General features: G+C 43.3%; 1 protein-coding gene across 3 annotated transcripts; it reads left to right on the top strand.

The window, feature by feature from the left end:
• Nucleotides 1-1,698: 1,698 nt before the first annotated feature.
• Nucleotides 1,699-23,705, top strand: LOC116939632 (calpain-9-like). Of its 3 annotated transcripts, XM_032948289.2 has the most exons (21): nucleotides 1,700-3,009; nucleotides 4,523-4,592; nucleotides 5,892-6,010; nucleotides 8,250-8,383; nucleotides 9,787-9,958; nucleotides 10,885-10,953; nucleotides 11,731-11,816; nucleotides 12,627-12,701; nucleotides 13,356-13,516; nucleotides 14,053-14,228; nucleotides 15,319-15,512; nucleotides 16,403-16,439; nucleotides 17,096-17,173; nucleotides 18,016-18,073; nucleotides 18,881-18,945; nucleotides 19,794-19,862; nucleotides 20,526-20,604; nucleotides 20,709-20,825; nucleotides 21,278-21,336; nucleotides 21,677-21,731; nucleotides 22,622-23,705. In XM_032948289.2, exons 1-20 carry the CDS (start codon nucleotides 2,653-2,655, stop codon nucleotides 21,701-21,703), a joined length of 2,202 nt encoding a protein of 733 aa, XP_032804180.2. In that variant the 5' UTR covers nucleotides 1,700-2,652; the 3' UTR covers nucleotides 21,704-21,731; nucleotides 22,622-23,705. The 3 variants fall into 3 exon arrangements, with proteins under 3 accessions (XP_032804181.2, XP_032804180.2, XP_032804179.2); XM_032948288.2 differs by lacking the exon at nucleotides 22,622-23,705 and having other exon boundaries at nucleotides 1,701-3,009; nucleotides 21,677-22,458; XM_032948290.2 differs by lacking the exons at nucleotides 17,096-17,173; nucleotides 22,622-23,705 and having other exon boundaries at nucleotides 1,699-3,009; nucleotides 21,677-22,458.
• The last annotated feature ends 1,077 nt before the right edge of the window (nucleotides 23,706-24,782 follow it).

Genomic DNA, 24,782 nt, shown 5'->3' with positions numbered 1-24,782 from the left:
ATTAACATGGTTAGCGAATCATTCAATTGTGTAAAATCAATTCCTCCGTGTTAACATGGATAAGTATTGGCACCTACCCTACTCACATACGTCTGTGTAAAGGGTAATAAGTGTGAAATAAGCAATTTACTATTTAAAGGGGGTAAAAAAACGTTTGTGAAATACGTCTGTATTTAGAACCTTGAAGGGAACCTTGCTTTTGCCTGGGTACTGGCATTAACATTGACCCCTAAAATCCTGCTTGTGTGTAATTTTCTAGGCTCATGGCAATTGTCCTTGGAACGTTTATGAACCCATCAGAGTTCCTATCTCTGTGACATTGGATCTGGGCTTCTGGTAGTAACAGAGAACCCATGATCCAAAAGCTGTAAGCTTTTGCAAGTAAGATTGTGCATTGGCATTTGCGGTTATTACATTAATTGCACGACCATAGGCAGGATTAAATTAAAGCATGAAGTCACGTCATTTATTGTTACCATTATACAGTTTTTTTATTTTATTTCTAACTAAGTGACTTTACCGAAAGAACCAAAGAGTATGGTATTTGAGTTTACATATTTGTACTAATTGACGATGACCACTGCTTATGAGCTAGAACCAAACCCTGCACAAGGATATAGCAGCATCCTTAGGCATGACATTGGAAGAGCATCCAAGTGATGGTGACAAGGCATTGGGTTGCCTGATGTGTCGGTGAAACGGGGCGGGCTGAGTATATTTTTAAAGATAGTTTGTTCGCCAGGAGCGTTTCAGATATCACTCGCCGCAGTGATATCTGAAACGCTCCCAGTTTACCCCTCCTCACTAACCCGCACTGATCAGCGAGTGAAGTTTAAATTTCCAATAGGCGACGTTTCGGGAAAATGCCCCCTTCTTCATGGCACATATAGAGGCCAAAGAGAGATATACGTCGTGAATAAGGGTTATGGGACCGTGAAGTGTCGTGTTGTCACGACACGAGGGGAAGGGCTGCACCCCGCAGTGGATTTGACGTAAGTTTTATACATTGCAGCGAGTGGTATAAAAAACAACACTTTTGCGGAGCATTTTGTAATAAAGAAATACAATCGTTCATCTCTTTTGTCACCTCTACAATTAAAAAAAGACCAGATTTCAATCTATCAGTCTCTATGGGCTTTCCAGATCAATATGTTGGACAATATTGCTTTCTGTGAGTTGCCAGGGCTCCTTTTTGTCGAAGATGGGCTGTGGTCTATAATATCTGGCAATACGGTGTGATATTATGTTGGCAATCCTGACCCTGCTGATAATTTATAAACAGTACTCATCGGTATCTTCCACGACAAATCCACCGCTCTAGGCAGTGCCGGATTAGCCCAGTAGCAAAAGTAGCTACATATGCTTACGGGCCCCGCACTTTCAAAGGCCCCGTGCTAAATGCTTTCAAGCTATCAATTCCGGTTCAGTGATTCTGCACTTGCTCTATTACGATAGTACTATACCGCCTTCTACTTTTATGAACGACTGGGTATTTAAGGTTAGCGATTTGTCGTATCTGGCCGTATAGAAAATGAAAAAAAACAATTACGGTACTTTACTATGCAAGTTAAAAAGTTACGTGTTATAATATTTGTTAGGGCCCCTTTTTAACATATGCTACAAACCCCGCACTAGCTTAATTCGGCACTGGCTCTATGCCTCCCCAAGCCACCGGAGTCTCACGATATTACGCTGTTAGTAATCCAACTATAAGTACCTTGCTCCGATCTCCTCGCCATGTGCGTCCTCTTGTGACGAATTCATTTCCTTTGGCTGCCGGCCCGGCAGTCGGTTTTTTTTTCTAGACTGTCGGTCACTGACAAAGCCCACAAAACTTGTAAAATACCAGTCCGAGTGATGTTCATTAAACCTGCGAATCTATTCCCGACTCTCTAATCCGTGTCTGCCGCTGTCTCTGAATGTAATTCAAATGGTGGAGGATTGCCGGGTATGGTATGATATTTGTTGCATTTGTTTGATTCTTCATTCATTATTATTTTAATTTTTTAAAATTACGTTTGTTTTACATCATGCTTTACAATGGAGGACAACATTAAATTAAACACGTAAAAGTATGAAACATACTGTATACATATTCAGCGTTTAAATATTATATTGATAATTATCAAACATAAATCCTGTACGTGTAAATGTTGTCGATTATCAAACATAAACGTCGTTAATCGGGAACGCATTAAATACGTTTTCATCAAATACACTGTCGATATTTGAACGTATACATTTAACAACAACATCAAAAATCAAACACATCATGCGATATGAGAGCAGGGTTGGGGTTTAGTGTTAACAAGCGGTCGGAGATGGGGGAGAAGCCTCCCTGCAGGCAGCGGGAGCGACTGCCGCATCCGTGAATCTCACGCAGCACCAACAGCAAGGGCTGCACCACCACCACCATCATCATCGTCTTCGTTATCCCAATTGCCCTCATCGCCATTGCCGGTGTTTATTTGTGATCATACCAAACCCCTCCGCACGCAGGTCGTCATCACCGCCGTGCAGTACCGGAGATAGCGGCAGGCAAAGCGTGAGAGGCGAGGCAGCGCTCGTAAACAATGATGATGATGATGGTGGTGGCGGTTGCTCTGTAAGAGATTGCGCCTCGGTTCTCGGTGCCCGTAGCTCGGTGCTGAGATGAAGCAGCAGCGAGCGGCGTCAGAGTCCCCCCGCGGGGTCACTGCGGGAGCGTGCGGATCGGGGTCAGGGCCACGGCAAAGCGAGGCGCAGAGTTCAGGGTCGGAGCAAAACAGGGCAAGGTCGGTCGTGGGAACCGAGGGTCCGCCAGGTCACGGCTGCCACGGGGGCCGGGGTGGCCGTGCCGAGCTGGGTGCTGCGGCACGTCAGGACTACGAGGCCCTGCGCCGGGCGACAACGGAGCGGGGAGACCTCTTCCGAGATCCGCTCTTCGACGCGGACATGGAATCCCTGGGCTCGGGGCGGCTGCCTGCGGACCTGGGCAAGCTCAAGACTGTCATGTGGAGGCGACCACGGGTAGGTAAACACACACACACACAAAACAACAAAATGCCCTGGCCGTTGACTTGCTGTTGCCACAGAAGTCCTAATTGTCTCCAGTACCTGGCGCCTGGATGGATGATGATATTGATGACCTGGGTTGGTAAAGTGGTGGAAATGTAAATCTTGCCTAAAGGAGCCACTTTTCTTTAATCACGTGAGCACTCCACATACTGTGCATCCCCGTGGTAGTGAGTTTAGTGACCAGGCACAAGGGGACCTCTGTTAACAACTGGACCATATGGTGGCACTGATATTTCCACGGTAGACCCGAACCTTAATTAGAACAGCCACTCTCCCTACCAAATGATGACAATTCAGTGGTACCAGTAATTTCCTAATGGTAATCTCAATTTTCTCGAAAAGTGGTTCTCATCGAATAGTACTTCTTTTATGACCGTGGATAAATGATTGGCTGAATTGGCTCAAGCTGAGATTCAAACTAATGGCCTTTTTATTGGGTGCCTGCTGCTTTACTACATGGCTGCATTGCTATAAGCATGTTGCAGAGATTATTAACCAAAGTAATCTTTTAATCAACTTGTCACCTTTGAATTGGGCCAAATCCCAATAGCCTGCATATTTTTTGCCAGTTTAATACCATAATATGGTTGATACAGTTTTAACAGAATCCTTAAAATTACAAGCATGTAGAAAATTATATTGTTTCTAATAGGTACAAACATTTTATAATTGTGATACAATTATTTAAAACATAATAAATGTTACGTGTAGGATGTTAAAAACATAATTGGAATGCAAATCACTTTAAACACATTTAGACATTTAACAGAAATATTATTTGTTTTCGCTCAAGCTAATTAAAGACGTTACCCCATAAGCAATGATTAATTACTGTATTGGAAATAAAGCATTACATCAATAGACCCTATCGAAACTCAGCATATCATTATCACAAGTTGCGAGCTAAAAGAGCTCGGCTGAAGTTGCACGGTGCCTCTTGCCTGATCATGTTCTGTAGATGTGGATGCTAACTCCCTTTGGTGCTCGTGTTTCCTCTCTACTCTTTTGAAAAACTCGGTACGAACACGCAGCTGGACTTACGGACAGATTTGGTCGTATCTCTGAAAGTTCGTAAGTCGAATGACGTTCGTAAGCAGAGGAGTCCTTGAAGAGAGATTGGCCCCCAATAATAGGAAATGTGAATATTCCACCACTAGCTCAGGATCACCATTGGAACATAGCAATGACTAATGTTTAGAAGAGTGCAAATATACTTGGAAGCTTTTAATTTCTAACCATATTTTTTAGCATCGCTGTTGATGCCAAAAATAGCAGTCAGTTCAGTACTATGTTGGAGGCTAATTAACTAACCACAATATGTGATGTGTCTGCTAGTGAGAAAAATAGCACTCTTCAGATCGGCTTGCCACTGTGAAAGTCTTTATTTCTGTAGCACTGTTCGCAAATCAGTAATAAATGTGTTTTCAACAAAGTAATGTTTTCTAATGATGCAATGTGCTGGCAGGAGATATCCCAGAATGCAGTGTTTATGGTCGACAGCTTGGACTGCACTGACATGAAGCAAGGGGATTTTGGTAAGAAAACCCAGAATAAACGACGTGACCACAACTTCTCAGTGATACTTTATAAATATTATCTGCATGTCTTTCTACATACTAACCTTATTCATGTTTATGTAACTCCTCTTAAGGCCATATTCTAATCATTTTATATATTGTCATATACAGTCACTTTCGGCACCATCGCTTTGTCCAATGGCATTGAACAGCCTCTTTGAATTTACAGTGCGTTGCCCTTGCATGAATAATTTCAAGGAACTTACATTTACAAGCCTGTCGAAATTGATTTCACTCCGCAAACGTCTGCTGAATATCAACATCACTGCACTGTAGATGCTGTTAATACTTTACTGCGTTGATATGAGAGTGACTATAGTTGCTGTTAGCATCATCCTTTTTGTCCAGTGTACAGGAGCTCATGTATTATGCAACGCAAGAATTAAAATAAAGTGTGCATGCCAGATGAAGGCATTAGTTTGAAAGAGACACAGATCGATACAGGGTGTATTTCCCTGTGCCAGTCAACGTTAGCACTCCACATTGATAGCTGCATGATTGGTGACGCTACACTCAAAGAGACAAGCATGCCCAGGAAAGATTTTCACCCCTCTGCCCACTTTTGTGCTTTCCTGGCTTTTGTAGGTGCTCGCGAAAGGTACTTGCCTCTATGTATAGCCTATCAAACTAGATGGTGGACCCATTGTCAGAGTATGTCTGCTAACCTGCAATACCCGAGTTTGACCCGTGACCTGCCAGGAAGTCTCTTGGCTTCAAAGTGCACCACGTCAGACACAAGCAACGTGGTGAGATCCCCACGTTCTCGTGTACTTTGCTGGACTGTATTTTACTTTGAAAGGACTCATCACGCTTGCTAATATAGTATGTATAACTGAGATCTTTGGGGTTTGTTTTTTAATTTGAGAGTGTACAAACATGGATATTGAGAAAAAATGGATCAGAAAGCTGAAAAGTGTGCACAGAAGCATGCAAATTCGCATTCGTGGAATTACAATGAGAGACAGAAAGATAAACACATGGATCATTAAACATACAAAGATTAAATTGACTGTTAAGAAACACACGTGGGTTTGGGCGGGATACGTCGCGAGAAGGGATGGTGGCTGGTGGTTGAGACTTACGACTGAGCAGCAACCACACGAGGAAACGCACCCCAGGGGACAATCACCGCAGAGATGGCGCAATGAGATCAGCTCGCGTGCATTGCGTGACCGTGAGTGATGGGAACAGCTTTGGGAGGCCTTTATCCAACATTGGATAGAGCATGGCAGACGGTGTGTGAATGTGTGAGAGCAGGCGACTGCTGGCTGCTGGCAGCCATTGCGTCCCTGACCCTGCACCCCAGGCTGTTGGCTCGCGTGGTGCCGGAGGGACAGAGCCTCAGCGACGGCTACGCCGGCATCTTCCACTTCCAGGTGACGCCAATGTCCACTTTGAACACGGCTCACTCGTGGCGAAAACACCCACGTGTAGGTCGCTTCCACGTAGGTACGATGAAAATGTGCTCTTGGGAAGAAAATAAAAACCCTGTGCTCAAGTCAAAGTGCCTCGCTACTTGGATGAAGGTGGGGCGGTGTTCATTTTCATCGGTGGCCCTGAACTGGTGGTGGAAATTCCATATTCCTATGGCGAGGTCAAGTCTTTATTTAAAGCAACCACTAAAATAGCAGCAAAAACAACAAAAAATGCACACGAAAAGAAACTTGATATAAAATAACGAAGGAAAATGTATGAACCTCTCCAAAGACATAATTGCACAAAGCAGAGCACGTGAATGGCTGAGGCATCCAATTGCAGAGGTTATCTGAATGGCTACACAACATATAAGGTATACAGTATAGCTGTATAATTACTAGCAGACAAATACACAGCAGCACTGCTTCGTAACGCTGCCCGACCGTAACCCATGTGACCACCACCTGTCCGTGACTTTTCCTCGCATCCTTCCTGGCGATGTCACATGTATCGGTGCCCCTCGGGGGAACGCACAGCACAGGCTGGTGACCAGGAGACTGCTTCGTGACCTCGACTGCCTTGTGCAGCTGTGACGTCACTTCAAATAGCTGCAGGATGTCGCCACTACCGCTCCACAGACTCTTAGTGGTGTGGCATTCTTTTACCAATCTTGCAAAGAATGCAGGTTTGGCGCTAGATTATCTTTGCGTAGTCTTCAACACTTTATTTGCCACTCGCAGCACCTAGCGAGAAAAACAAAAAAACACGTCCTGATTGACGCGTAAAGGTTTGCAGGGTTTATTAGGGTCACGTAGATGCAAAGTGCAGCTTCCATTCATGGTGTTAATTCATTAGGTGAAGAAGGGCGAAGACTCATTAGGATGCAGGTCACCCATGCAATGCAGTTTTAACAAGGATTTGGTTTCATAAAAAAAGAATCACTATCACAGCACGGGCTGTTGCCGACTTCTATAAAATAATCCAGTTATTGTGTTTGAAATCTGATTGGAGCCCAATGTGATTTTACACTGTAAAGCCATCGCTGGCATCTGCAGTCTTTTATCAGTTTTTTTTTCTCTCTAAAGGCCAGCGGTTAAGGCAAAAATGCATTAGGTCGTTTGTTTGTCTGTGTTGTGTGTGCTAACAATGCCTCTCCTGGCCGTGAAGATACGCCAGATAGGTTGTCTGCAGGATATTGCGAATCTATGCAATGTTTAGCAGACAAACCGTCTCCATGTTCTCTTGCCGCATTTTGAGTAAAGGTCACGTACGGTGTCTTGTGGGGCTGTTATTTCCTCACGGGCAGCGGTGTGGCAACCTTGGAATATTTACTGAGGAAGAATGCAGGTCAAGAATGCAGGTCATGCTTGGAGAGACTAAATTTCCCCCACGCTCTGAGCGTTTGAATGTTGGGAAATCCTTCCATAAAAGGTGATATTTGGCAGTGATTGCACAGCGGAATTGACTAGGAAGAGAAAGACAACAGTGCTTGAAATGAGAGTCGGGCATGGCAGAGGCATTCATTGGAGCAGGTAAAGTGCCCTGAGTGGTTTGCTAATGGTGCTCTAGGTAATGTCACCCAGAAACCAAGGTCGTAACCTATTGTTACAACTTACATTTGCAATGTGCCCATAACGTAACACATGGTTCACAGTGTGTTAAAGTAATTTCAGCATGTTGATTGGTGCTTGTATTCTAGCCATGTTTCAGAACATATTGATCACTGGTATCGTTGACCGACTTTGAATGATCGAATATCCACATTAATTAGCTGCTTTTGCAGCCCATTGAAAGCCCAACACTGCCCCAGTGGAGTTATAAATCAATACAAATCAAAGCATCTCCTTGTTCACCTTCATTTGCAGTCCTGGGCCGGTTGCGGAAATTCCACATTCCCGGTAGGACACCACTCAATTGATCACTCGAAGACCTGTCTCAAGAGATTCGCTGTTAAATTTCGATTTAAAGCTTTCGTGACTGCAAGGATTCATCTTCTTTGGTTCTTTCGGTAAAGTCACGTAGAATGTGACTTTACCGAAAGAACCAAAGAAGATGAATCCTTGCTGTCACGATAGCTTTAAATCGAAATTTAACCGCCTCTACCGGGGGGGATTTCACACAACCACATTCTACGTGACTTTACCGAAAGAACCAAAGAAGATTCGCTGTTGTCTGTGCATCGCTCTTGCCTCTTCACAGTTCTGGCAGTTTGGAGAATGGGTGGACGTGGTTGTGGATGACCGCCTCCCCACTTATAACAACAAGCTGGTGTTCGTGCACTCGCCCAAGCACAATGAGTTCTGGGCAGCTTTGCTGGAAAAGGCTTACGCCAAGTACGGGCGTAAGCGTGCAGCCAACGGCACACTCATGTCAACGCATTCAGTTCTCGTTATATCGTTTTAATGGGTAATGTATTAACCATTACACTGCTCAGTTGGTGTATGAGTCATTATTATTGTCATAAAAACACTGTCCATAAAAGGATCATTGATTGCCGACGAATTCTAATTTGACAACAGTTTCAGCTACGGGGTTGAAATTTTACCAAAATTTGCGTTTTAGTTTTTAGGTTTTTTTGTACGGCTCGATGGCATTCCTTACAAGAGAAAGTAAAATGTGTACCTAGTTAGGTTTGAAATGTTTTCCATGTGAAATGCGAGTTCCAAAGTGTAGCAAACCACTGCAGGAATGGCGAGGAATGTTGTGCTCCTATCATCAAAGTAAAATTATGAGACACATTGAAATGAAATTTCATGTTAGCATCACCACGCTGTCTCGGGAAACTGTTGAACATGTCAAAGCAGCGATGTAATGTCGTCCCAAAGTCAATTCCATATTGGAACTCAATATTCTTTGGAGCACAGGTCACAAAAGCATTTCAAATCGCACCCTTATTGTGTGAAATGAGTGCCGGCCCTTCGAGAAATGCATTACGAGTATAACAGAATAATAATAATAAAAAATAATCACTGTTGAGGGGTTGGTGGACATGTGGAACTCTCAATTTCCGTTACGATGTGTGTCATCAATGCCTGGTGGACGTGGATGTGTATGACAAATGTTTCATTATTTGAATTATCGCCGTGTATCGTTTTATTGATCTAGCTCAAAGTTGTCTTATTATAATGCTTTCATAAAGGATAACGTTATAGACACCATGTTGCAATTTTTTTTTTAATCCCAGAAAGCCTCATTTGGATATTTGACCAATGATACTTTTTTTTGTAAGTGAGGTAGGGGAAAAAAATAGTGTAGAATACCCGCATATAAGAGGGGACAACACTCTGTTGATATGTATAGACCAATAAGCCACTTTTGAGCTGCTTAGGCCTTTAAATATATACCCCAAAATATTTTGGTTGACACGTGTTCATCTCCGACAGTGGCTCTGAACACACATTTAGAATAGGGTGCCTAAAGTAGGCACCCGTCTCCCAATGGGAAAACCACTGTTGTATTCGTACAAATTGGTACTCGCTTTATCAACTGTTGAGGGAAGATGAGCTGGGTTGACCCGTAATAGGAATTTGAACGAGCGATCCTCCAAATGTGAATCAAGCACTCTGATCACAGCGCCGCCAATGATGTAATCTCAACGCGTCTCATATATTCACTTTCATGACAAGGGCGTGTTTTAAACTCATGGTGCAGTCGAGAAGATTGCTCGTTGGTGCCAGGGTTCGTAATTGAGCATTGGGTTGAAGTGACCGCGTTGACCGCGTTGTCCCTTGCCCAGGCTTCACGGCTCGTACGAAGCCCTGAGAGACGTGAGTGCGTGGGAAGCGATGGAAGATTTCACGGGCGGCATCATGGAGTCTCTGCCACTGACCGACGAGTCGCCCGAGCTCTTGTACCGGAACATGAGGGTCGCCTTCCGAAGAGGTTCCTTCCTTGCCTGCTCCGTTGACGTGAGGGAATTACTTCGCCAATTGTTGGAACGACAATTGACACAATGACCGTGCTGTATGTCCTGCTTGCATGCCGTGCAGTTTGTCACGTCCGTGTAGGTAACCCACCGTGCTTAATCATGCCGACCAGAAAATTAAGTTCAGAAATTTAAGTTATCTTTTACTAAAAAAAAACCTGCTATTTTCATCCCTTTGTAAATCTACTTGTAGATGAAGGCCTTTCCACACCATTGTCGATCATGGGGTTGTTTAACCATACTTCATCAGCATGGTCATATACTTTAAAATATGCTTACTGATTTAAAAATATATTGTTAATGAGGGTCCTACATTGGAATGTTTGGCCATTACTTCCTGAAGATTTTGCATGTGGATGGAAATCAGGTTATCCAAATGAAACGCCACAAACATGAGAAGCTAACACACAAAAATAATCACAGAATGATCAATCATTTATTTATTTTACTACCATCTGCTGGCTACCTTGCAAATCACTTAACTGCATATCCTGTAACATAGCTGCATTGTCCGCTAATGTGTGTATTGTTGTTTAGTTTGCATTTTGATCTCATAACGGTATAAAATGCACATCTTGTTTGCGTAAACCAAATGTGAGCACGGGTGTTCCTTTTATTGTGAACCCAGTGGAAAAGTCGAGTCCGTTTTCACTGCAAAAAATTACGCACGTGCATATATTGTACAGTCAAATATATTTGCATCGATAATTGATCTATGAATGCTGGTTTTCACAGAAATACCATATTATTGATTTAGTGTACTATCATTTTACACTCTGTATACTCCCACACTAAAACTATGACGCGACGAAGCGTTGAGGATGACCAGCAGCTCGGCGCCTTGGCATCTGTAATTGCACCAATTCTGTATTTACCAGTAACCCACCCAAGAGTGGTGATTTCTTGCAGGTTGAGAAGCCCGAGCCCATATCTGGCCTGGAGAAGGGGCACGTGTACTTCGTGACAGGAATCAAGGAGGTACATGAACTGGGCCTTTGCGTACACCTCGTCCACACCCGCCACGATGATCCGCAGCGCGAGCATGCTAACTCAATTGCCGTGCAACGCACGCACACACACACACGCACACACGCTTAGCCGCTCGCCTCCTCTGCGGTACACACGCGCCCGCGTGCGGTCGATTGTTGTGCAGCTTGTGCGCGTACATGCTCAATTGCTCTGCAGCTCCTGTGCACGGATGATGCGGGTAACAGAATTGGAGCCAAAGGGGGGAAAGTGACCGAGGGTTTATCCACAGACTCACGCGTCCGTAAACAGCAGTAGAAGTTTTAATGCAGATAATAGACGGAGTTTTTTTCTTTACATTTTGCAATGCATATATAGGCTGTATATATAGTGTATTCAAAGTGACATTTTGGACTGCAGTGTAGGCTCGTGTGGAAAATGTACTAACCTCCAGCTGATTTTTTGGCACTTGGTCAAAGTATTTTTTGAGTTCTGAACAAACCCTGCATGTATGTATAACTAATATATTCTAAAATTATATATATTTTTTACAAGTAAAGAATTAAATGTATTTCTCCAATTATTGTTACCTGAGCTGTGACCAAAAACTCCGTATATATGATAATTTGGTTTAGAGGACCAGGAATTCATCTCACATTTCTTGCCTGTGCTGACCAATTACGGTGCTTGTACTCCTGGGTCTTAAGTCGTTTGTGTTACCCAGATTCAGATTTGCATTTTGACAGCGCATATGTAATTCACATGCATTGTGTTTTGCCGTCTGTCCAGGCGTGTGTGGCCAAGCAGAAAGTGCCGCTGATGTTACTTAAGGATCCATGGGCGCAGTCACGCTGGAAGGGGCCCTGGGGACACCGGTTGAGTGTGCATCTGCAGAATATATATCGCTGCTTAGGATTTCCCTAACCTCTCTTTAATAATTACACGTGAATAATAATTTACCCCCAATGGATCAAGGCCTGACGTACCGTGTTGGTCGTGGAGGTTGTTTGACGATATTTTTTTAACACGTACAGTCGCGGCAGGGTGGTGAATGGGGGGTTCCAGGACTGGTTCGGATGTCACTCGCCACTGATGTTAGTCATGGCCAGAAATAGAACTCAGGTCGCCACGGCTCACGTCAGTTGCGAGTAAGATCCCAACCAGGCCTAGTTCCCCTTTTAATCAACTCGCGCTGACCACCATTACAGTCCCGTATGGTCAAACAACTCCCATTATTGACACAGTGTGGGGAGGCCTTCATCCAGCAGTGGATTGACAAAGAGCTGCAAATTGTATCTTCTTTATAATTATCATGACGCATACCTGCAAGCATAATGAACACCTTCTTTGGTTCTTTCGGTAAAGTCACGTAGAATGAGAATAAAATAATAAAATATCACAATAAAAATCTCACGACGTTTCGTTCACAACGCAAGCGGCCGTCTTCAGGTGAAAGGTACAGAACTGTCGGCCGAAACGTCGTGAGAATTTTATTGTGTTATTTTATTATTTTATTCTCATTCTACGTGGTGACTTTACCGAAAGAACCAAAGAAGATGAATCCTTGCAGTCACGAAAGCTTCAAATCGAAACATAATGAACACTTAATTGAATCACATTAAACCTTTCTAAAAATATATATATACGAATGTGTTTTGTGTGCCCGATGTATTCTCTTTCGATAGCTCACAGGAGTGGCGGCAAATAGCGGCACCAGAGAGAAAAACTCTCTTGTCCCTCGTCAGTAATGAGGAATTTTGGTGAGTGCCATTTTGGGGATGTGTCGCAATTCCGTCATCGTCACCATCACCATGTGCCGATTGGTCTATGATGGCACGGTGGGGTCCAGATAAATTCCTAATCAGCTCGTCGTCAAGAATGCTGGCCATAGTTTTCAGTGTTTCTGATAAACATCTGCTCTCATGAATAATGATCTAAGTCTGGAAATTACATTGTGTTTCTGGTCTTGTAAACAATGTCATGGGATATTTTACAACCTTATATATATAAACATTTGTCTCTGCAGTGTATCAGTGTGCTTATGTTTTCTTTGGGATTTGTTCAATTAAAAAACCCTATTAACGTCAATTTGGGCCATCATCTGTCCTCAAGGGTCTGCAAAATGAGTACCAGCTGATGATGCCTCACTATTTGGTGGGAACATGAACAATGATTTTTGGTGGGAAATCAACAATTCTATGGAAAGACGGACCTCTTCTCTTAAGAATGTGGAATTCCTACCTCTGACTCAGGGCCATCATTATAGATAAACACTGCTGCATAATCATTGAAGCAGGCAGAAGCTTTGATTTTTGACTTAGAGGTTGTTTGTCTTTGTTCGTAAGAAATGTATTATAGGATCTAGCTAACAGAATTTCCGGTTGCCCATCATCCCAAATCCTCTGTTTTTCAAGGATGTCTTTAGAGGACTTCAGGAGCACATTCACACAGATGCAACTGTGCCACCTGACCCCCGCTGACCTGGGAGAGAACACATGCAAGAGAGGCTCTCTCACTGTGCACCGTGGCTGCTGGGTGCGCGGATGCTCCGCTGGTGGGGGCTCTGCCTTCCCAGGTCATCCATGCATCTCCCTTGTGCACCCCTTATCGATAATATACCATTCATACTCTATAGCGCAAAGTCATAAAGCACACCTGCCTAATAACGTCAACGTTAATTATAACTGAATATGACCAATGGTCTCCGTGAGGCCGGCGACCGAGGGGATGAACTAAGACCAGATGGTGGGAGGCTGTTATGGCAGATCGTGGAAGTCGCCCGTCTGCCGTTCAGCAGCTGTGGGAGATGGCAGATTGGAAACGGGTGGCGAGGTGTAGTGGCATCAATGGCTTTGGCCGTGACGATATCTTGATATTGAATTGAAGGTGAGTGCACAGGGCCTATAGCTTAGGCAAACTATTTCAAGTGGAACATTAAAGCATTAAAACTGGTAAGAGTTACAGTGTTGATACCGATGATGATGATCAGGCATGACACTGACCACTTTGTCCCTATAGTCATGGCAGCCTTCATCGGTACTTTCTTACATTGCATTCCTCAACAGTCTTTGTCTAAACTGGGGACATGTGTGCGTGTGTGCCCACATCTAGGCACATTCTGGACCAACCCACAGTTTAATCTTCAGCTCTTTAAAGAAGATGATGACCCCACTGATGATGAAGTGGCCTGCTCATTCATTGTCTCCCTGATTCAGACAAAATCACAGAGGTTTTCCGCACACGGTTGCAGAGCTCAACTCTTGCCAATTGGATTCAGTATCTTCCAGGTAAGGGGTCTTCACATTTCCAGTTCTGCAACAACAAACTTGGACAATTGCATATCTCGCGTACATTTCAGGCACTTTCAATGTGGACTATCATTCGTATAATGATGAAGTTGCTGTTAATCTAATTTCATTTATGTGGTATAGCCCTGTGAGCCATGCGGCTCTTGACTCGGGTGCCACCGCAACAAACATGAACAAAGAACATCTTAAAGTGACTACTTGGGCATAGTATATCACTAAATTTGGACTGTAGTGTAGATATAATAAATCTGTCTATTTATGTTTTTTGTTTGCATTTTGACTGCAAGTATTGTGGTTAATGCAGACATGAATCCCTTGTAATAAGGTTTCAGTTTTGTTGCCAGAAAAAAGGGGAAAAACCCTATTATTATTATTACTGTCTATTTTTGTTTAGCGAGAAATGCTTATACAATGCCATGGTGTTGGACGTACTCAGTTGAACTGGATCTATCATCCATACTGCGATGTGATGGTGCTTTTGAGATTTGTGTACGTGTCAGACCACTGAAACATTCCATGAGTAAGCTTTCATTTGCTTAATCCGCACCACGTGTTTCCTATTTACTGACACACTTTTTTTTCACCACTTGTTTCGCCACTCATGTTTATAACAATCCAAATCATGTTCGCAGACCATTTACCCCAAATGTATTCATACCTACAATGTATATTTTAGTCTTTTCTATATGTGCAAAAATACAACCCAAATACAAGGTATTTATCCTCATTCAAAGTTAATAGTTTGCTACATATGTATCTATATACCTAAATATAGTGTTTCTCGGTATTTTAATATAAATCACATCTGTCAACGTAGCTAAGTGAATATTCCTACAGGATTAGGCCGTTTGGCAATGTGGCATTTGAATATTTGACAACTAAAATGTTGCAAAGTTAAATTCCTTATCCGGGGAACAACTCAGCCCATTATCCATCTGCATGAGAAAAAAATCGATAGTATCGCCCTGTCCGAAGTCAACGCTGTTCATGCTTTGGTGTGATTGGCCCTGATCAAGAGACTATTCAACTTATACCCCAGTTGGTTGAAGTTGAGTACTCGTTTGAGCAGGAGGACAAAGATGCCGAGCGGAGGTCGGAAAGGTTCCCGGTGGCCGGCACGGCAGACTTTGTGGAAGCTCGGGAGGTGTTCGTACGGTTCTGTCTCCCGCCCGGCACCTACACGGTGGTGCCATCGACACGGGAGCCACACCACGAGGCCGGGTTCGTGCTGCGCATCCTCGCTGAGAAGCTCAGCTCCATGAGGTAAGGGTGCCACAGTGGCAAGATGTTAACTACCTCTCCTGGTGTACAAGAGGTAGTGGGTTCAATCCCGACCCTGACAGCTGTATATTTGGAGTTTGCACGTTCTCCCCATGGTCGCATACATTTTTATCCGGGTCCTCCGGTTTTTCCCTCCACATTTAGAAACATGCATTTAGAGTATTTGGCAGCTGTGAACTCGACATAATAAGCCACTTTGTGGCCAGGTTGCTTCTGAAAAAGAGCTATATATTGCTCCACTGAGCAATATATAGTGGGTCTTACCTGGTAAAATAAAAATAAACATCAGCGGAAGGTCCCGTCGGCAGGGCCGGATTAATTTTGATGGTGCTTGGAGGAGGCAGTGCAACAATTAGGTTGCTAAATCATTTGCGGTTTAATATTCTTCCCTTGTATATTCAACGTCGAGTTTTTTTATGGATGAACCAATTCTCTTTATTTTGGAACTGGCCAAAAATCATACCCAGAAAACCTACAGACATTCAGTTAATCTTTCCTGGGTAACCAAATAAACAATGATAATTATTATATCATCCATTTGCATTCATAGGCTGTGTTCTCACCAGATAACCATTCTTCACGTGGGTACAGGTTGACCTTGCAGTGTTTTTTTGTTGTAGACATGCCAGTATATATTTACAAAAAAACACTTGTCAACAACACCGCCTCAAAATAAAAAGTATATAATCGGCGATGTTTCGGGTAATAGCCCTTCTTCATAGCCATTGGCTGAATCGCAGCATTACCAAATAATTAGTTTTATATGTACAAAAGGATTGTTTATGTTAAACTTGTATACATAAGAAGCTCATAGCCTTTTGAATGTGTTGTTTCATGGTATGACACCTGGTATGTGTGTGTGGGCTTTTCAGTGAAGACGAAAATACAGTAGCAGACTTTCCCTTAAAGGTGCAGTTTTGAAACATTCTTGTGCATACAGTATGCATGTGATGATGCATCTATTCTGATGCATTATTCTTGGGTCTTTCGGTAAAGTCACGCAGATAGGTTCAAAGAAAATAATCAAAAATAATCGTAGTTTTTTGTAAAAAAATGTTTATTATTTTCTTTGAACCTATCTATGTGGCTTTACCGAAAAACCCAAGAATATGAATTCCTGCAGTCACGAAAGCTTTAAGTTCTGATCCATTGTTACGATCACAATACATGCTTCAACTCATACGGATGGAAATTGATTCTTTAAAATCCATGCAAATTATATGCCATTGATTGCATGCCGTTAAAATAATCAGGTTTTCTGGTGTACGAATATACAGTCTCGATCCCGTTACAAATTACCGCACACACACACAAATTAACGTGGCCTCAACTGTTGTCGATAGCTAAATGTGACAAAATATGAGCAGTATTGGCTGTGAACTCTGACACTAACATTTGTCCCTTGAGGCACCCAGTAAGCTCTTATTGTATTTTCTGTTTGTGACATTTGGCCGTACATGTTAAAAGGACATCGCCCAATACGTGTGTAGGTCACGCAAGGTTGTTCAATGTGATACGTTACAGAGTATACTTAGAGCTCGGACACTATAATTGTATTTCTGCAGATGGGACTGCCCACTCTGGAGCTCACTGAGCAGGAGAAAGCGGAGCTGTTCATGGTCTTCTCAGAGGTGGCAGGAGAGGTTGGATCTTCTACCTAGATAACATACTGAACACCATGACTTTAGCTTTTCACGTGTGGTCATATGCTTACAATGTTTTTATCATCCCCAGAATTTCTCATTAGCTGAAGCCTCGTTTTTTTTTATTTTATTTTGGCTCACTATGAATTAAAGGTCTACATATCTGCCCTGCAAATTGCATGGCACAAAAAAACTGCTTCTGCCTTTCTATGAAGTATTTAAACTGTAGTGTGTTAGACTTCGTAAAACTCCCATTGCTGGTCAGTCCTGTCTAGCTAAGTGTCCCAAAGCAGGAACCTGAATAAGAGTTTGGAAAATTGTTGCATTCCCAGATAAAATATAGAATATAAACTCCTCGTGAGCTCTGCCCACTTTCTATCGACTTTAGCATCACAAATTTTGATTTAAAGCTTTCGTGACTGCAGGGATTCATATTCTTGGTTCTTTCGGTAATGTCACGTGACTTTACCGAAAGAACCAAGAATATTTAGTATCATACTTTTCTTTAAAATACCTGAGAAATTTGTTTTCGAAATGCTATCTTAAATTTAGGTTAAAACCTCCAGATACAAACTTTTGTAGGCCTAGATTTGAAAACAAAAATACTACATGTTGCCCCCCCCCCCCCCCCACACACACAATTTTGGGGTGCCAAAGATTTAAAACGTTTTGTTTATGGATTATTATATATCTATAGCCATGCTCATCTATATTTGTACCAAGTTTCAGTTTCTAGCCCCTCTATAATTGTAATTTATGTCAGTCCCTTGCTCACAGTCAACATTATTAGACGTTTATTGGGATTGATGGTTAAACTGTGTACATTTTTCTCTCACTTGCAGGAAATGGAGGTGCGCCCAAATGACCTGCTGAAGATTTGTAATAGTCATTTAAACACAAGTAAGTTAAGTGCTTCTATGATCAGGCGTGTTTGGGCGGTGCGTAGTTGTTATGGTGGCTCTGAGCTACTTTTGCCACTGCTATTGATTTCCCGCACAGTGATACTCTGCTCATATTTTTGACCCTGTTGGGGTGATGAACTGAGTTGATATCTGACCTGGATTTGAGCTCAGAACTTTGCAATTGTGAATCTGACACTCCGCCAACAGTACTACCAATCTAAATAGGAAGTATAAAGAGATACATATAATCAAATAAACTGTGTTGATCAATTTTATCATATTTATGCAACTGACATTACCTGAGATGACTCCATTGAACTAGCTGAAGTTGAGCACATACTTTGTCTGAGTATTGCAATTTTTGTTGTTGTTCGTATTAAGGGCCAGTGGCATGCCCCAACGGTTGCACGTGTGCTGCGCATTGCAGAGGCTCATGGGTCGAGGCCATCGACTGTCCTGGTTAATACTGTGTTGGTTTAGAACAAAAAGTAGGTCATCTCGGATACAGCTGCTGGCATCATGGTCCAAACTTTCCAAATTTGACAAATCACTCGCGAATTACTTATTGGGAAACCACCAGACTGGCAGAATAATGTCCCACTTGCTAGCTGGTGCTTCCTTCACCTGGTGCTGCACTGGGACAGCCGCCACCGGGGATCCCTTGTCCCGGCACCTTGAGACGTACTGCAAGGAAGGCGCGGTATAAACATTAAGTGACACATTCATCGTGCATCACGTGAAATATAAAAGTGGTGGCTTATTTACATTGTAAGCGTGACGAGTTCTTTCGTGTGTGTTTTTGCAGGCAAGGCATTGCAGACAGAGAGCTTCAGCATAGAGACATGTCGCAGCATGGTCGCATTGCTGGATGTATCCACGACCCCCCCCCCCCATAGCCTCTCACACACAGCAACAATAGTCGCAATGCACCACTAAACTGTGGTGATGTCACTATGGCGCTTGTGCTTGGCTAGGTGCACCTTGAGGTCATGTGGAGTGTTGAAGTTTCGCTGGCAGGAGGTGATGGGACGGACCCAGGTCTTATGAGTTCACTGACTGAAATGGCTGGCAAAGCACCGTCTATGCCCCCCCCCCCACTGACAACTTGCTGCATCTTAGTCGGCCGGTGCTCCACTTGTGAGCATTGCTCCTCCGCCCTCTGTTGTTGTTGGTCTAGGCATCGGAGCCACATAACCCAACCAATATAGCCTCGTCTGTAGGAAGGGACTGTGACTGGATCTCACACACGTACACACACGATTCAAATTTATGCACTGTAAAAGCTTCTTCTGTTCGCGAACTTCTATGAAAACAGACAGCACAAGAGGGGAGATTTTCCCAGCACAATCTCTCCCCCAGTGCTGACAGTGGCATCCTGCTCCAGGTATGCATTTACGAGAGGCCCAGATTACAATTATTGCTGATGTGCATGACAAGCAGTTCAAGCAGGTATCTGTTATGATCGTCCAATACACTAACCACTACACCACCAATCTTCACCGTGCACACACATGCAGCCACACATGCATACACATCACACAAACCTGCAGAGACTTGCTTTCACCCACTCAACTCTGTGCCACTATTTGAAATGCTCATGGATTTAATCAAATAAAAAATCAATCAATCATCAGCTATCTGCCGTGACCAGACATTTACAGTATTTCATGCCTGCTGGCTATCCACAAATATAACCTTAACCCTCTGTGTCCTACCAGACACATTTATCAGGACGGTTGGGCTTTGAAGAGCTCCAGGTTCTGTGGGCCAAGATCAAGACCTGGAAGGTTGAACACGAGGCCACGATTAGGACTAATACAACTGGTCACATGCATTGACTTGCCAATGCTGTTCTCATCAATAACTTAATGACTTCTCAATTTTAAAATGATATAGGGGTGGTGTTGACAGATTTACAGGCATGAATTAAAAATACCTCAACTTTGTTTTGATAAACACTGTCTTTTAAACCCAAAAAAACAATGTGCTAATATGTTTGACAATGGCCCTTATTCATAGCAAGGAAGAAGTTTAAATTGGACATTTTCACAACATTTAGAGATTGCAGACTGCTGACATTTGGAGAGGTTATGTTATCAGTTTCTACTGAGAGATATTAGTAAACAAACCACCGCATGGTGAAAATGGACGATAAAAACATTATTTGATAATCACATCAGTGTACATGAGAGAAGATTGGACCCTGATACAAAAATACTAGCATTGTTTAATGAATGGTGTGTGACCTTCAGAGGGTTTTAATTGTAGCTTACAGATGCTGCAGCTGGCCCTCTTGTAGTATATTAACATCAGCATATATGAGCTAATGTGCTGAAATATAATACTGTAATAACATCGCAAACAAGTAAAAGGCCTTTTTGTATGTGATGCAGCATCAGAGTAGCAGAACACATCGGTGATGCCTTTGAATGTCCAATTCTTTCACATAGGATATTTTCAGGAGGTTTGACCAGGATGGATCAGGCATGATGTCATCTTACGAGCTGCACACTGCCTTCAATTCTGCAGGTAACCTGTGTCTCAAATTTAAAGCACAGTGGTTGTCATGCATACCCTCTCTTTCTGCTCACCTGACACGTTACGTAACCTTCGCTTCGTGGTCCCTCGTGCAGGGTTCCCGTTGAACAATCGACTTCGCAAAGTGCTGGTGCTGCGATACGCCGACCAATCGATGCAGCTTTCCTGGGACAAATTTGTGTGCTGCTTGTTGAAATTTGAGGCCACCTGCAGTGAGTTCCTTATCCTATGCCGCCATAGCCATAATCACGTAATATAGAGAATTTCACGGGATGTAAATTCCAGGTCAAACATCGCAGCGTCTCCTTCCGCAAATCATATTTTCTCTGTTGATGGTCCTGTGTCAACGGTAAAAAAAGCCAGTCTCTCAATGTGTGTACAAAAGTTTATTCATTTTAGGTGGCTGGACAGCTTGATGTTAGACACCACTCCCTCTTGAGCCAGTTTGAATCGACGGTTCTATTCTCACTCTAGGCCAAAATCCGCTATAATTCATGTGAGTGACCCTATCACAGTATTATGCCATTGGACCCCATTGCCCGAGACACATTTTTATTGTATCCAACCATTACACCCCGTATATAGTAACACATTTTTTTATATGTTAGACAGCAAAGTATACAGATGTGAATGCTTGTCACAGACTGAATTGTGTTGTGTGCAGAGGCTTTCCACTTTCTACAGACTGCACAGGCTGGGGTGGCCACCATGACGATTGCCCAGGTATGACACCTTAATGCATGGCAATTGCCATCCCATTGGAACTGAACGATATATTATATAGTCCCGTTTTTTTATACGCCACAAAGTTAAGACAAACATAAGTTAGGCATATTTAGAAGTTTTGCATTTGGTGCATTGAAAAGCCAAATATTTTACATTCTCAAATGAGCGTGGGTGATATTTGTATCTGTTTGGCAGCTCTTTGTTAGGAATTCCACATTTCTAAGGCTTCCTCATAGGTCACTCTAGACTGATGACAGACCACAAAGTGGTTTTCCTGATGACGATTTTAACAATGATGCCAGCCCTCCTAATGTTCACGTTTTTTTTCTCCCCCCAGTGGCTCATCTGTACCATGTACACGTGACTTGCGCAGTCACTCCCACAGCTGCCAGGTGCGTCTTGTTTCTGGGAAAGTTTGCTCAAACAAAAGTATCCGACCACCAGTCGGAGACGAGTGTTACCAATTGGATTGAAATTTTTTGCAGGAATTTTACCAGTATTTGGGCTGGTTTTTATTTCACCACTTTACACTACCGATGATATTCTATTCTTGCATGTGACAATATATTCAGGAGCTAAAATGCCACTGTCGAGGTCTGCTAGCCATGAGAGATTCAGGAGAGTGTGTGTCGCATTGCTATTCCTCCACTGAATCGGAGCACATACTATACTGGATTACTGTATCGCCCATAGTTGGTTTGCATGGCCAGTTGCACTGTGGCTAGTCTTTATTGTCAATTTCTGCTGATGTCCGTTCATTACAGCTTCATTGTCATTGCGAGTGAAAGTTCTGATCGGAAAATGGTGCAGGTGTGGGAAGGGCTGCCAGATTGAATTTCGTGCACAAATTCGTCTTTTTTTTTCTTTTAAAGCTGTGAAATGTAGAGAAAAATAAACGTTTTAAAAATGCGTGCCCTTTTTTTGGGCTCCACTGTGGCAATTGTGTGGGGCTTTTTGTTTCTTCTGTCTAGAGGTCTGGACACTTATTTACTCACAAATCTGGCAGCCCTGGACATGAGCTGCCTTTGGAAAAAATGTGACAATTGTTCAACTCGCTTCCATACCTTGATCTACCTTATTACTGTCATCAGTCTTTTCAATAAAAATTATGTTTGTGTATTTATTGTTGTCAGTTAAAAAAAACCTCTCAATTGAATTGTGAGAACTCGTTTTTGAAACCTTGACTTAACTCACAGTAACAGAATGGTGCACATTTCGATCTGATTCCAAAGTGAATGATAAACACTAACAATGGCAAACTCTTCTTCATCTCACTCTCCAGCCATTCCAGGATGTCCCTGCATGAAATGCTTTTTTTTTTAAACAATGAGTATATAAATGTAAAAATACTCGACATATACGAAACGCCATATAATGTATAGTAATGTACGCAGATAAAATATGTAATGTTTTCAAGTTTAAATGCATGGCATTCAGTTAAAGTGGTTTTAGCAAGAGTTGTATTTCACCTTCACACAAATTGCATGTGTTGGGGCTCCATTTAACACAAGTGAAAAAAGCTTTTATAAACGCACTATCTTTCTACAAAGTGAACCTGTTTGTTGAATGTGTAGAATTTTAGTAAATTGGTCGACACTGCTGAGATCATGGGTTCAAGAATCTCAACAGCACCCACGTTCATTCGTATTTTATATTCATAGAGGCGTCTTTCCTCGAAGCGATTTCCAGTTTTAAAGAAAAGGTAACATAATCGAATGATTTTGATGGCAGGGCTGTTCAGTGTCTTGGCCGTACAGATAAGACTTTTATTAGCAAGCCGCACCCCACTCCAGTATGTAACACTTTTAAAAGATGGTGATCCCGACCAGGTGCTACTTTATCCATTTCATCAAGGGTGATCCTTTTTTCCTTTGGAGCAGTCTCAATCATATCCACTACCCCGCATTCAACACAAGCAGGCAATCGCTCTCTCCCATGGGAAGATAAAAAGGTAACCAACCCTGTGTGCTCGTTGGTTTGAAATTCGTGGTCAACCAGGTTAGTGTCTGTGTTGTTAGCCCACTGGTTTTGCATCACATTATGTTTCTAAGGTTTGTTGAGTTCTCGTCTCTCATCTTCTTGTTATTGTATTTGCAGTTTACCGTTCTCTATGTGCGTGGTGTCCCCCTATGTGTTCCCTCGCTGTGTATTTGACCCCATTTTTCCACCTGATGATGATCGCTTGTGTTGCGTTCGAAACGTCGTGATTTATTTTAATTTTATTTGATTTAGTTAAATTTTATTTTATTTCTACATACGTGACTGTACCCAAAACAACAATGAGTATAGTAATTTCTGCAATCACGAAAGCTTCAATTCTGTATCAACCCTGTGTGCTTATTAAAAAGTATATATCTTTGAGAGAATATTAACCTTCAAATTTTTGTGTGGACTGGGAACACGAAGCCATTTCTATGATGTAGGCTCGACCAAAACTCATTTGTGTTTTTTTTTCTTCCCCAAAACGAATTTTGGGCGCACTATCGGAGTTCCCCCTTGCGTCAAGTCAGAAAGGCGTAGTCTTTGCCGAGAGCCACAACGCTCAAGTCGGGTTATCTTAGGCCGTGATCTTGCTGCGACCACACGGTCGGTTATATTATTAAAGCTCGGAGCTTGCCTATTACTCTCCCATTGTGCTGTGCTTCCCAGCCGTGCGCTGTGCTTCCCAGCCGTGCGCTGTGCTTCCCAGCCGTGCGCTGTGCTTCCCAGCCGTGCGCTGTGCTTCCCAGCCGTGCGCTGTGCTTCCCAGCCGTGCGCTGTGCTTCCCAGCCGTGCGCTGTGCTTCCCAGCCGTGCGCTGTGCTTCCCAGCCGTGCGCTGTGCTTCCCAGCCGTGCGCTGTGCTTCCCAGCCGTGCGCCGTGCTTCCCAGCCGTGCTTCCCAGCCGTGCGCCGTGCTTCCCAGCCGTGCGCCGTGCTTCCCAGCCGTGCGCCGTGCTTCCCAGCCGTGCGCCGTGCTTCCCAGCCGTGCGCCGTGCTTCCCATTGGTGCACCCAACAAAGGCCTGCAACGTCATTTAACCGAATCACGACGCAGCCTTCGAGGCCCCCACCATCAGCTCTGCGCCATATTCAGCGTCCCGCGTAGCTGCAGGGGACGGAGACTTAACGGTGGAGCCGAATTGCTTTTTATGTGTTTGGATAGTCGTCCCTTCCCCGCACCTCCGATTAGCACGGTTGGCTACGCACGATGCAAAAGAAGTTCAACGTACGACGTCGAGCGCTTTCCTGTACGCGAATTGCCTACACACTCGGCAGTAGAGGGCGCGATCTCACGCATATTTCACTACGTACACAGATACCGGTTATGCATACATTATTGTATATTTAACAGTATCTCACGAAGGGATGTTGTGATTGCCCGCATTATGGCCTTACGAATAGATTCCATAAGAACCCCTTGAACAGTTTCCCATGAGATGGCTTCTCGATTACAGCCATGTGCTG

The sequence above is a fragment of the Petromyzon marinus genome, chromosome 6, assembly GCF_048934315.1.
Source record: "Petromyzon marinus isolate PM22_M1 ecotype Great Lakes invasive population chromosome 6, UKy_Petmar_22M1.pri1.0, whole genome shotgun sequence".
Taxonomy (NCBI): Eukaryota; Metazoa; Chordata; class Hyperoartia; order Petromyzontiformes; family Petromyzontidae; genus Petromyzon; species Petromyzon marinus.
The sequence above is the reverse complement of the archived record's forward strand: the minus strand, read 5'-3'. Positions and strand labels throughout refer to the sequence as shown.

Excerpts from the sequence above, each read along its gene's own strand:
- LOC116939632 (XM_032948289.2), top strand. The coding sequence starts at position 2,653 with ATGAAGCAGCAGCGAGCGGCGTCAGAGTCCCCCCGCGGGGTCACTGCG. Across the intron at positions 18,946-19,793 it reads GCATGGTCGCATTGCTGGAT|ACACATTTATCAGGACGGTT; the intron begins GTATCCACGACC and ends GTGTCCTACCAG. Across the intron at positions 19,863-20,525 it reads CCAAGATCAAGACCTGGAAG|GATATTTTCAGGAGGTTTGA; the intron begins GTTGAACACGAG and ends TCTTTCACATAG.